At 38.7% G+C, this 14,413-nt stretch overlaps 1 protein-coding gene across 1 annotated transcript; it reads left to right on the top strand.

Moving 5' to 3' along the window:
* The first annotated feature begins 674 nt into the window (after positions 1 to 674).
* CDKN2B (cyclin dependent kinase inhibitor 2B) lies at positions 675 to 7,077 on the top strand. The gene is made up of 2 exons (XM_004456071.5): positions 675 to 1,204; positions 3,493 to 7,077. Exons 1-2 carry the CDS (start codon positions 1,010 to 1,012, stop codon positions 3,751 to 3,753), a joined length of 456 nt encoding a protein of 151 aa, XP_004456128.1. The 5' UTR covers positions 675 to 1,009; the 3' UTR covers positions 3,754 to 7,077.
* Positions 7,078 to 14,413: the final 7,336 nt, after the last annotated feature.

Genomic DNA, 14,413 nt, shown 5'->3' with positions numbered 1-14,413 from the left:
CTTTGATTTTCCTTTCTTTTTTAAAGATTATATCCATAATTGAAAGATGAAAAGAAAAAAAAATACACTCAAAACAGGATTCTCAAGATTCTTCGTGTTTTTCTGGTTGGTTGATTCAAATATGAAGACACACCCAAAAGGAAATTACTAAGTTTGATGCAAGATGTGAAAACTGTGAAGTACAAGAACTGCCTGAGGATGAACTTAACCTACACGACAGGTGCAGAGCTGTCACTTTAAGGCATCTTAAAAGAGACGGGATATTTTACATGTCTTTCTCTCAGTCACTCGATTATACGGGAGAGACTAACTAGGAAATGTCTCCAAAGTGAAACCGGCTGGCTCTGGGCTGATACGGAATAGAAGTCCTCTGCTCCACCTGCTGGGGATTAGATGCTGAGTACGGTGGGCCAGCATTTCCAAAAACAGTCTCTGGCTTTGCTGGACACCCGGTGACCAGCACGGCCCGCCTTCCAGGGCGACTGGACAGGCCAGCCTCTGGCGCATGCGTCCCAGGACAAGCTGGGCGGGCTGCCCCCGCCCTTGCCCCCGCCGGCTCTGACGTCATCGGCTGCGGGCCAGGCCTCCAGGCGACCACAGCCGGACAGGTCCACGCCGGCCAGCCCGGCAGGGGGCGGAGCCTAAGGGGGTGGGGAGAGGCCGGCCGGCGGCCCAGATGGGAGCGGAATTCATTCCCGGCGGGCTCCCCACTCTGCCAGAGCGAGGCTAGGCGGCGAGGACGCCGCGGACCGCGCGCATTGTGCCGCCCAAATCGCTTCGCGCTGAGCTGCGGCCGCGCGGGCGCCCTGTCCCTAGAGTGAACCGGCCGCGTCCGCTGGTTCCTGGGCGCCAGGGGGAAAAATTCACCAGCCTTCCAGCCCCTGTACGGGCCCCAAAGCGCAGGAGGACGGCGCGAGGGGCCTGAAGCTTAGCTCTCCGGGGGGCTGGGGGGCACAGCGCCCGGGGCGGGGTGGGAAGAAAGAGGAGTGTCGCGAAGCTCCCGCCAGAGATGGATTCGCAGGGTCGCGCTGCGTCTGGGGGCTGCGGAATGCGCGAGGAGGACAAGGGCATGCTCCGTGGTGGCGGCGACGACGTGGGCCTGGCCAACGCCGCGGCGCGGGGTCAAGTGGAGACCGTGAGGCAGCTTCTGGAAGCCGGCGCGGATCCCAACGCCGTCAACTGTTACGGGAGGCGCCCGATCCAGGTACCGGGGCCCCCGGCCGCGCCGGCAGGGGCCGCGCCGGCAGGGGGCGCGCGCGGGGAGCGCGGTCTCGGCGGGCCGGGATGGGTCCGAGATGTCACCGAGGCAGACCTTGAGCAGCTGTGTGTCTCTTGCTGGAGGTGTGAAACCCCGGCGTAAAGCAGGTTTTCATCCAGCGAAAATCTTAAAGAAAGAATTGAAAAACCCATAACTTCAGTTTAGTTCTCTTTCTAATGGTGGAAAAAATATCCACACAGTTCCTCTGCCATCTCGTGATCAAAGATGGAAGGGATAGATTCAATGGGGAAGGAGAGTAGGAAAAGGCGTCATTTAGAAAGGAAGACCGTTTTGTTTTGTTTGTCTACCTTCAACGATAAAGACAAGTAAATGAAAAGTTCCACGGTCTGAGTCGGATGTAAGGAATTCTGCAAAATCATTGCGCATGAAAAACAATTTCACCATTTACTTTTAAGTCGCTATACAAAACCCTTTGTTTACTTTCCTTACAGAGACGAATTGAATACAAAGGAACGACACAGGATTCTTCGTCCACAGTGCTTAATTTCTTTCATTTCATGTTAGCAGAGCCTCTTGGGTGTTGCATAACAAAAAATTATGCTTCCATAAATTTGTTGTTTAATTATCATCCTGAGTGCTTGGATTACAAGTAACTGTTATGTCCTTTTTAAATGGCAAAGTGTCTTCATAAATAGTCTCAATTATTAAAATACATTTATTCAATGTTTATTAATTCCACTTTAATTAGTACTAATATTTTTAAATTTCTTTAAAATCCAAGTGCTTTTGTGCTTTACTGTTGACTATTATGGTTCATGTTTAGTATTCACTTCACCATTACCTTCCAGAACTAAGTTATTATTAAGGAATCTTATTGACACTGTAGTTTTTAAAAATATATATATTAGTTCATTCCTTTTGAATACATAGCAATTCTTAGAAAAGTGGTATAACAAATGAAGGATAGTTTAAAGGCCAAAAAAATAGTGTAAAGTGTTCCTTTGAAACTTCAAATATATTAATTGTAAAAACAAGTTTTCTTGTTATAGCTTTAATTCACCATTTTATGATATATGAAGAACACTTTTTTCTCTTCTATATATATAAAATCCCCTTTACATCACCAATAGAACTGATAAAGTATATCATGGTTTTGAAGGGAGGAAATGAATGTTTCTAATGTTTATGAAACAAAAAACTAGAAGTATACTTTCAATTACATGGTACATTTTAAAGCATATAGACCTAGAACAAATATCTCCATTTTGGAATGTCTAGTTATCAAAGATTGCTTTACTGTTCACTTAAAATAAATGCTTGCATAACATACATGTACACAAATGGATGCTTTGGAATTAATCCTCTAAAACTTTTTTTTCCCTAAGCTATGCATTATTCAGATTTGACTGCTAACATCCAAGCTCTTTAACAACAAAATATTTACTTTTTAACATTATAAAATCCTAGCAAAATTGTACAAAGCGAACAGTGGTTATTTTACATTAAATATACTACACCCTAAATTTTAGCATTATTTATATTAATGCCATTAAAAATGGTTAGCTTTATTTAAAACCATTTGTTTTCATCTTTTAAAACTATAAATAACTTCATTTCGTTTATCCCCTCTATCTCCAATTTTGACTCAAACCATCAGACTATAATCCATTTATGAGTACAGATACATATGTACAGTTAATATTAGCAGGGTATTTGCTATGAAAACTAAACAAAACAAACCTTTTTTAAAAAAAATAGTTTATTTTCTTCTTTAAAAAAATACTCCAACTTCTAAAAATTACCAATTGTTTGCCTAATAAATATTTTTAGATCTGGAATATGGGGAAGGGTCTGTAAGGGAAATAACTCAAGATGATAAAAGACTTTAAATCCTAACTCCCACCCACAAGTCATTTAACAAAGTAATTTCCATGTTCCAGTGGAAATCGAGAATATCTCTTTTTCCTGTTGGACGATGAGCACTTTATCTCAGCTCTCTCGTTTCCGAATGTTTGGAGAATAAAATGGAATCCAACCTGAATTAAGTAAAAACCGTAAGCGGGGAAGGGATTGATACAACAAATGAAGAGTAACCAGACATGAGGCTTGTATATGCCTCTGCATTGTGGAATATTTCATAAATAGCTATTTCTTTAAAATGGCCGCACCCCACCCCGGTCCGGAGACTGGCGCCCAGTCTCTATCTTGCTGCACGCCCACGGCTCCTCCCTCCACTCTGGCCAGCCTCCTGATGGCTCTGCTCTCCCCTGCAGGTCATGATGATGGGCAATGCCCGCGTGGCCGAGCTGCTGCTGCTCCACGGCGCGGACCCCAACTGCGCCGACCCCGCCACCTTCACCCGACCCGTGCACGACGCTGCCCGGGAGGGCTTCCTGGACACGGTGCTGGAGTTGCACAGGGCTGGGGCGCAGCTGGACGTGCGCGACGCCTGGGGTCGCCTGCCCGTGGACCTGGCTGAGGAGCGGGGCTACCACGAGGTCGTCCAGTATCTGCGCGCGGCCGCAGGGGACTGACCTCTGGCGTACGAAGCCGCCCACGACTTTTCTTTTCTCTCCCCGGTTCCCTACCCCTACCAATTGAACCCCTTCCTAGTTCAATGAAGGCTGCAAACGTGGAGCGGCGGAAAGCCTGCAAGCCTTCCCCGGCTACCCGACTCTCTAGAGGAAGGAGAAGCAGACCAGAATAAGTTCATATGTTTTTTGCTGGTTCCAGCCCAAGACACTCACCGTGAAACCGAATGAAGAGAGGTGAGGTGCATGAATTTCCAGCAGAGTTAGGAACGAGGTGTGAGTTCCTAGGTGTCTTCTGCTTTTCAGGGTTTTCTGAAATGCAGTGGTTCCTGAAGAAGTCCGCAAACGCCCCGGGTGCCTGCGAATATTCACACTGAAGTTGCTGGGGGTGGAATGGATGTGGTGGTAATTAGCATTTGGGTGAGTGGAGCCAGCAGAATGAGTTCGCCCCCACTAAGCTGACGCTGGAGGAGCCCCCTCTGAACCCCACTGAGGTCATAAGACCCTGGGGGCTACGCGGGAAAACCTGAAGACTGAGCCCTAGACATTAACTAATAAGGGTCACGGTGGACTCCAGCAGGTATGCAAGGCTTTATGCGTGGTGTGGTACACTCCAAGTCCTGTGCAAAATCATGCTCTGGAAGCCCTGGGGACTTGCACCCAGTTCAGCTGGACAATCCAGGAGGAAAAGGAGGTGAGAATGACAACGCATTTGCCCGCGTAGTCTTAAAATCCCCTGAATCAGGATGGTGCAGGATAGCTCTCAGAAAGGTGCTTGCTCTTGTTCTCTTTCTGTGAAGGAGATTCCCACCAGCGTCAAGTAGCACCCGGAGTACAACGGCGCACGAAATGAAGTGGAGGCGTCTATCTGGAGCAACTGTGACTGTTAACTGTAATGGTTTGCTTCTACATTGGGTAGGATATGGAAATAATCCAAGCCCCCTAGCCATTTGAAAAGGTTCCACAATATTTGGTACTTCGGAATTGTTTTTTTCAGTAACAGTTTATATAACTGGGAGACTTTAAATAACAAAGTAACCCATGATCCTCTGTAAAGAAATGAGGAAGAACTACTGGCTCTCAAAGTAAGGAAGCCTTGGCACAGAGTGGCAAGTTCAAGTGCCAACACCTCTTAACCTATTTATTTCTTTGTTAAAGTTTCTAACTGTTTCCTTTGCAAGAATGTTTCGGAGGGTCAAACTATTAAATATTCTGTCTTATAGAGGATCGATATACTTATCCAGTAAATTTATCTCAGGATATTTCTTTAAGGGTTGTTGAAAGAGTAGGTTAGAATAAAACTGTTGAAAATATGATAGCTCGTGGGATTTGTTTTTTTAACATCTGCTGAACAAAGGAAAGGTGCACAGCTTTGGTATTTAATTTTCAGTTTTGCTTGTTTCATTATAGCATTGGAACAACTGATAACCTCACTGCTTTAGTAAGAATAAATAATAGAGATCAAAATCCAAGATATGGGTAATTCGGTTCAGTTTAAAATATGTATATTCATTGACTTGCCATTAACTCCTGAGAAATGTTAATGACCTGAAGGGCTTCACTTCTCTCTCTCTGTAAATATTGGTGACTGACATGAACCACAATTTATAAAACCTATTACATATAACACAGAACGTTTAAGCATATGATTAAAACACTGTTTCTAAATGTCTGATCTACCATATATAAATATAAAAGAGGGGAGAGGGAACAGATAATTTGAGAATAGATATTTATAAGGTTCCTTTGTGCTAAAAATACAACTCTTTGCTTCTCCATTAATTCCTTATGCCTCCCCCCCCCCCCCCCCAATTAATATATTGGTGGGGAAGCTTAGTTAAGAATCTGAGCATAACTTACCAGAAAAAAAAAAAGATGCCGACTTTATTAAACATAACTTATGCCAGGAATGCTTTAAAATATATTTGTTCCTTTAACATTTAAAGCAAACCTGAGAAATAAGAATGTTACCCAGATGAATACAATGAGGCAGAGAAATGTTGAGTAATTTGGCAAACGTCACAAGATAGTTGATGGTCACGCAGTCACCATCTGACACTAAAGTTTTTAAATTTTTTCTATCACTGCATCATCCTCTCCTTCAAAATCATATCAAGTCAATGAAAAAAAAAGAGAATGAAACTAACAAGGATCTCCTTTTTCAGGATCTTTTTCTTCTATACATCTAGTACAATATCATAAATATAAGCTGATGATTTTAAATCTCTCTTTTTTTATTTTTTGAAGTACCAGCCTGGGATTGAACCCAGGCCTCATACTGCAGAAGCTGGCGCTCAACCACTGAGCCACATTGGGCCCCTCTGAGTTGGTTTTTTCATTCATTTGCTTTTGTTTTTAGGAGGCACTAGGAATAGAACCCAAGACCTACCATGTGGGAAGTTGGCACTCAACCACTTGAGCCACATCAACTCCCTAAACCTAATTTTAATGTCTACAATATGAAAAATAGCCCCTTAGAAGAAACACCTAAAAAAAATACTTTTTGAACAAAGCTAACAGAAACAGAGAGATATGGAATTTTCAAATTAAGATACAAGGATAGAAAATGCTATTTCAGCTATCATTTAAGAATTCAGTCATTATTGGCTACAAGAACAATATTTTTAAAGTTTATATTGTTTTACACTAGGACCATTCTGCACAAAAGAAGTAAATTTCAAATCTTTTTTATTATAAAATCCCATATTATTTTGTGCTCTACTTCTTAAGTTCCAAGATACTCAAATTTGCTAGTTGCATAGGGCTGAGAGATGAAGACTGTTTCCCCCTTGAAATATATTTGAAATATATGTGATTTCATCTCTCCTTTAAAGAAATTGTGGAGTCTTTCCTAATGACAACCTGAAATTAAGGGAAACTAAAATAAGAAACTCTCGTTGTGAATCCCATAGTACCATATGCATTCTTTTTATGAGATTTTTTGATATATAAAAGAAAACCAAAATATCATTAGAAATAAATTACCACCCATTTGCACTGTAACAGTAAGTTATTAATGCCATGTAAAATTTAACTCAAGTTTTCAAAGCTACCTAGCAGACAGGTTTGGCTGGGTTTTTTCTGCAGCACATAAGTTTTTATGTTAAATTTGTTAAAGATTTCACTTTGGGGGATACTTGCAGATAAATATAGCTACTATATACATGAGACCTGCTTCTGGCTACATTATGAAATTACAAAAAGTTAAATATACATGTTAATCTTTGTATCTAAGTCTAAAATATTACCATGATTTGTACAAATCCTACTACCTGACCTTTATTCCAAGATCTGGAAGTGAAATAAATTCAGAAATCCAATACTCTATTCATTTGGCCTCATTCTTTTTTTAAAGATTTATTTCTTTCCCCCCTCCCCTATCTCCCCTCCCCATTTTTGCTGTCTGTGTGTCTATTTGCTGTGTGATCTTCTGTATCTCTTTTTCTTTTGGTCTTCTCTTATTTTTTCTCCCCTAGGATTCACTGGGATTCAATCCTGGGGACCTCTGATGTGGAGAGAGGTTCCCTTTAAGCTGCGCCACCTCAGTTCCTGGTTTCTGCTGTACTTCACCTTGACTTTCCCCTTCCATCTCTTTTTTGTTGTTGTTGAATCATTATCTTGCTGTGCTACTCACTTGCACAGGCACTGGCTCGCCATATGGGCACTCAGCCCACCACGCAGGCACTGGCTTGCCACGGAGGCATGCTCTCACTTCTTTTTCATTAGGAGGTCCCAGGGATTGAACCTGGGTCCTCCCATATGGTAGGCAGAAGCCCAATCACTTGAGCCACATCTACTTCCCTCATTCATTTTTTAAGATTTGTTTTATTTCTTTCTCCCCACCCCCTCACTGTTTGCATTTGCTGTGTCTGTTTGTTGTGTGCTCACCTTTTTTTTAGGAAGCATGTGTTAGGCGGGAGCTCAATCACTTGAGCCACATCTGCCTACCTGGCCTCATTCTTATTTTTCCTTTTTCAGCTGAACAGGTAGATGAAAAAACAAGGGTGATTTACTAGCCAAGCAAAATGAGTTTCACATTTCCTGTGCTCTAATGGCTAAAATTAGCAATTTCAGAACTAAGGAATGAAACAGATTTAAAAGGAGAGTTCAAGATTCATAAAATCTCTAAGAGTTTTGGCACAATGTGTATGTAGAAATGATTGTATGATATTTGATTTCTGTATTAGGTAAACAGTATAGTGTCCAGGACCAAATAATTCAGCTAGGTAACTGACCTTTAGCAAATAGAAGTAATTTCACTTATTTACAATTTACAGTGGGGCACTATATTGTCCTTCATTTATGGGAAATATTACAAAACAAACAAGCTGTATATGAGGTAATATGTAATAATAGAGATTTATTTTACCCTCTAAATAAATTATTTAGTTATTTCAATTTACAAACTATTTCAGTTTCCTTTTATGCTTTACCAGAGGTTAATCATTTTTATGATAGGGTATAATATTTCCAGTGTGCAATACATTGCCACTCTACCAGAAAAACAAGTAGAAATAGAGATCTGCAAAAACAACAAAAGTCATCAATTGAAGCACTCTTGTGGGCTACCTTCTAAGGCAAATGTAAAAGCTAAAGTTGTAAAAGTACAGTAAGGTCCGTTTTCTTGTTTCTGTCAACAGCTACTCATTACTAAATCCTCGGAGATATTACTAGGTTTCCTTAACAACAGAAACTAACAATTTAGTTATTTAGTGAAAACTTGAATAATTCTTAGATTGGTGTCATGTAACAATGCTCAATTTCAAAACTACAAATGTGTGCCTGTATATAACATATATGTATGTATATATGTACAGGTACACATATGTAAAGGGTTATATACACATTTAATGAAATAAAACTTTAATTTTAAAATTCAATTGACAGAGCAAACCTCAATACTTTCAATAGCTCCTCCTGTTTTATTTCTAGTCCCAGGGAAGAAAAGAGAAATTGAGAAAAGAGAAACTAGGACATTGGAAGACAGAAAGCCTTATTTCCATGTTGATTCTTCAGTTAACTCAATGTATTACCTACTAAGTCACGTAACTTTAAGTAGCCTAAATTTTCCTCATCTATAAAATGTGGAAGTTGGACAACATTTTTTCTAAAGTGTCTTCCATCACTAAAGTTATATACTTTTATGGTTTTATTGTAAACTTAGTAATGGTCTTATATTTTATTTGTAATCATCTTGCCATGATATGACCCAAGGAAAGATACAGAGAGAAATGAACAGGAGAACAGAAGAGTGAAGACAGACATATTTTTAAGTTCTGGAGCCTTGGGGTGGGGGTGGGGAAGTGTTCATAAGCACCACCTCCACCAGTTAAATGAAAAACAACTGAAAGACAAGTTTGTAGGAACTGTGACAGAAAAATGTGCCCATACAAAACAAATAGTTTAAGTTTTAAGGTCTTTCTCATTTCATCTTACCTCTGACTTTTCCTGTTGCTTTTACAGTTTTCTCATGCCAGTAAATACTACTAGAATAATTGGTTTCTTAAAGTGAGCTGAACAAGTAAATTCAATAAAGTTACAAAATAATGATGAAGTTGGTATTTACAAATTAATGTAAGTGTTCTGAAGAAAAAAAAGGGAAGGGGAAATGTGAGTATATAACAAGGGTTTCTGACCTGAGGTTGCTGTAGATGTTAGAACCAAGAGAAAAGTTTGGAGAAATTAGGAAGAACAAAAGGTGGAAAGGCAAGAGAATGCTTAAATATATAGAAGAAATCATTAGGGGCACAGTAACTTTCTTTGAACAGCCCTCTTGGATTAAACATTCCAAAGGGAAAAGTGTCTTGCACTTTCTGGTTGGTTTCCACTGGAATCTTTGAAACTTTAGGTTCTTAAATCTTGCCTGAGTGATAATAGGAACCAACTGGTTAGTCAAGAGGTTTGTGTCATCTAAGTATATACATGTTAGCCATGCCAGTGCATGCCAGTACACGTCAGCAGAGAATGAGATGAAAAGAAAGCAACAAAAGGAATAGGAGGTGCAGAATGGTGCTGTTATGTAGCAGACAAATTTTCAACAAAAATTAAATTTAAAAAAACACTAATAGAGTCTGGTCTACATGCTGAGGGGATATGTGAAATATTTCTGGGCCTAAAATCTTAGGAGTATGTTCATTCCCTATCTTGGTTTTTTATAAAACTTTTCTCAATTTCAGTTATCACAATGGGATTACTCCTTTCTTGTCTCTTGAATCCCCTACTCAGAAGATTTTAAAATCATTCCTTACATAAGAAAAGAATTTCCACTTACAGAAATTTGATAATGTTCACATATCATCCCTATTCTATAAAAAGGAAAGTTTGCTTTGCAACAAATCCTGCTAATGAAATAATAGAAAACTGTCATGGATTATATATTAATCATGGCAATATAAATCAATTTGTATGTAAAAAATGAGCACCCAACTTTGATTTGAAGTTTGAAATCATAAAACAAAGAGTTTGCTGAAAAAAGAACTACAAGAGATATATTAAGATGATACTGAGTACCTCGCAACTATCTATATTATGTTGGAAGTTGACAAAGGAACCCCAAACACTTATTTCCCTTCCAACTCTGAAGCCTGTGGCAGTAGATCTCCCATAAGTATATGGAGTCAGTGCTAACACAGAAAATGTTACACCAGAGTTCAGGTCAAAACTCTAATACCAATTACAGTAATTAGATGTCTCGTTTCTCTATCATATTTGGCCTCCTCCCAAAAATGCAGAATCTTTATTCATCTAGCCTTTCATTTGAATATTTTCCATTATAATGTGGCTGGACCAACTTCCTTTGAACCTTTTCTTATGTGATGCCCCGGCCTCCATTCCCATTTTAAACAAATTCTCTTTTACTTTCTCCCCTTTTACTAATTGCTCCATCTCCTGGCCTTAGCTGAAACCTGGGTCTCCTTGAAAACTCCACTTTCTACTGTACCAGACAACTAGGAACTAAACTGTGAATAATAAATAGGTAACGAATAGTTTTCAATGTAGTCCCAAACCAAACATGTAAGGATTAGCCATTGCTTTTCAAGTTACTCTCTTCTCTCAGTATTAATAATTAAGATAGTTGCAAATAATGTACTAAATAATTTCATTTTATGCTATGACATGTTTTATACTGTTTTTATGAAAATAATCATAACACCATAAGCAATTTATCCTGTTCACAAACCCATAATGGCCAGCAGGTTATCGTGAACTCTTGGAGATTTCTTCTAAAGGATATGTTTGAAAGATGTATGCCAAATGACTACCTAAGCTCGACCACTTTTCTTAGGGTACAGCAGTGCCTTCCCTGTCCCTTGTATCCCTTGTCAGCATGCCCCATAAGAGTCATAAAATATAAACTTTGCGTGAAATATTATTTTTCATCCCCTCGCTACTCTCTAATCTCTGGTCTGCCTTTGATATTTAGAATTATCATGTAGGGGCTTACTCCAGGATTTCGTGGTACCTTATGATCCATTAAATACCATCACAGAAGGATTTAATATTATCCTCTTTCTAAGGAAAAACTGAATGACTTCATTTTATGGTTGTCCCCAGTAATTATTTTACTATACAATGATGGTGTTGGCCCCAGCAGTCATTTGACGCCAATATATTAGGAAGTAGTTCTCAGTCCTAGCTCTGTGTCAGTATTTCCTATGGATATACTTTAAAATTCAAATTTACTGACCAACTCCAGGTCTACAGAATTAAAAGCTCTAGGTTTGGAGCCCCAAATTTCTATGATTGTTACTTTATTAATTCTTGCTCAGATGGCAAAAAGTATTAAGTAAAAATCTCCTTATACTTCCCTGCCCCAAATTCCCATTATCAGGAGTAGCTACTAATAATTTTTTTAACTTCCCAAAAATATAGGTACATATAAACACCCCTCCCCCAACACAAACATTTGTAAAACACAAATGGGAATATACTGTTCTACAACTTGCTTTCTTCAATTAGCAACAGATCTCTGGCAACTTCCGTTGCCACCACGAAAAAACAGCCTTCATTTTTTTATGGCTACAAAGTTTTGTATTTTATAAATGAGCTCTAATGTGTTTAAACACCGTGTCCTATTAACAAACATGTAAATTGTTTCATTTTCTTTCTTCCTGTTTTATACTACACCACACAATGCTATAAAGAAACTTTTGAATGCTTGTAAGAGTTTTCTGTAGCAATTTATAGGCATGAATTGCTGAATCTCGTGGTACACCTTTCTCTCTATATATAAAATTTCCCATACTTATATGCATTTGTGTATATATATATATATATATAAAATTTCCATACTTACATGAGTTACAGAAGTGGAATTGCGCAGAATACACATATCTTCATATGTATATAAAATGAATGTTTTCCATATATACTATATATAGTATAGCACATATACTATACATATAGTATATATCTTTCCACACATATATTACTGTATTTACATATACAAAAATTATAGGAGTGGAATTACTGATTCAAAGGGCACATAAACATACATATAATTTTGATAGATACAGTAAAGTTGTCTTCCAAAATGGTTGTACCAAGTCACAATCATAAGAGTGATTGTTTCCTGACACTTTTGCCAACCTTATCACTCTTTTTTATTTTTGGCACATTTATAGATACATGTCATTGTCTATTTACATTTCTTTATTAATGAGTGAAATAGAGCATCTTTTCATTTATTTTTGGATGATTTGTATATCCCCTACTATAAACTGCCTTTTAATTTATTTGCTCATTTTTCTACTGGATTATATTTTTATTGATTTATGTATTTATATATTCTGGAAATTAATCTTTGCCATATATGTACAAATATTTTCATCCACTATTGCTTGTTTTTTTATATTGTTCATGATATCTTTTATCATGGCTTTGGGAGTTTGAATGTGAGCACATGTAACGTCAGGAGGTTTCTCACAGCATTTTGATAATTCTGTGAATGTAATTAACAACATTGAAATAGATATATCTGAATGTGATTGAAAAGGGAAAATGTTAGATTGTATATATGGTAGCAGAATAATTTTTTTTTAATCCAGGGAACTATACTACACAAAGAGTGAAACCTATGTTAAACCATGGACTACTGTTAATAGTACAATAACTAAAATGTGCTATCATCAATTGTAACAAATATTCCACACCAATGAAAGGCAAGGTGTTACTAATAGGATGTTATATGTGAATCCTGTATTTTATGCATGATTGTTTCATAAACCCACAACTTCTCTAATTAAAAAATGCTCTATATGTATAGTTACCTGAGGCATTAGTGTTCTGGGGTGTGGTGTGGTATGTTGGGTGTGGAGCACAAGACAAGAGATATTCCATAAGATGCTCTTTCCTGTCTCTGCCTGTGGGATGAATTTGCTTATCCAAAACAGCAATTTTTCTCTATTCAAAAACTAGACAATTGACTGTCATTTAATATTAGCCAATGCAAGAGTGCAGAAAGAAGCTCTGAAATGCATTGATTTTGTGTCTGCAAGGGTGACCAACAGATAGTGCATACATATAATACTTCTTAGTTTTTCATCACAATTTATTTTAAGGAGCAAACAGGCAAAAGTCATTTTCTTAAGAATACTACATATTAATAGTTTTGCTAGAGATTCATCTTCCTAATTGCATTTTGCTTAGACCAATATTAAAATTAGATAGAATTCCCCTACATACCACAACTCACAGAGAACAGGTATTAGGCAGCAGGTAAAAACCAAATGGGAATTTAAAAGTCTACATTTTAATCTGCACTAGTGCATGGACTCTAGGGTGATAGGAATCATGCCAGAGCTTAGCGCAGTAGCTGGTATACAGTAGGCACTCAATAAATATTTGTTTAAAAAAAGAAAAAAAAAGTTTAAATTTTAAAGGTTACATTCATAGAGAGCTTACTGTACACTCATGCTCTTACTCAAAAAGCTTTTCTCAGAAGTGGGTGAGTCCTCTAATTCCCAGAACAAGTACATGTGAAGAATAGTTCTGAGTTAAGCTTACACAGGCCCAATCAATACCGACAGATCCCTGAGTTTAAATTTGGCTGAGAAACTGAGGCTCAACAGACTCCACAAGCATGATGGAATAAAAATCTCAAGAGATGTGTTTACCGCCACCACAGTTTATTGCCACAGCTAATCACTCTGTCTGCAGGCAACCCTTCTCCTCCATTCCTCCAGGGACCTTAAATGATGCTATCCCAGCACCAGGCAGCACCTTTCCACCAGGATGTTTTCTCTGAACTACGTTCCCCCCCAATGCCCCGCTTCTATTGTCTATAGAACCAAATGCCCTAATTATTTTATGTTTTTACTAGTCCATCTCTTCTCTGAGGGTTTGGGGGTGGGGAGTGACATCGGTGCACAGCAAGAGAGAGCAGGATCCAGCTCCCATGGAGCTTGCATCCTGCTGTGGGTAGGTAGGTAACAAGTAAACAAATGAACCAATACATAATAAAGATAATTTCTGTATGCTAGGTGCTGTTAGGGAAATGAACGTGAACACGGTGATGTGATGGAGCCTGACAGGCGAAGCTTCTCTGAACGGCTATATCTGAGATGAAAATGAAAGAATTACCCCTGAAAAGAATGAGAAAGACCATTCATTCTAGGCAGAGCGGATCGCAATGATACCCCGCACAGAACACTGACTCGGGAAA

This window comes from Dasypus novemcinctus, chromosome 8 (genome assembly GCF_030445035.2).
Source record: "Dasypus novemcinctus isolate mDasNov1 chromosome 8, mDasNov1.1.hap2, whole genome shotgun sequence".
NCBI classification, from domain to species: Eukaryota; Metazoa; Chordata; class Mammalia; order Cingulata; family Dasypodidae; genus Dasypus; species Dasypus novemcinctus.
The sequence above is the reverse complement of the archived record's forward strand: the minus strand, read 5'-3'. Positions and strand labels throughout refer to the sequence as shown.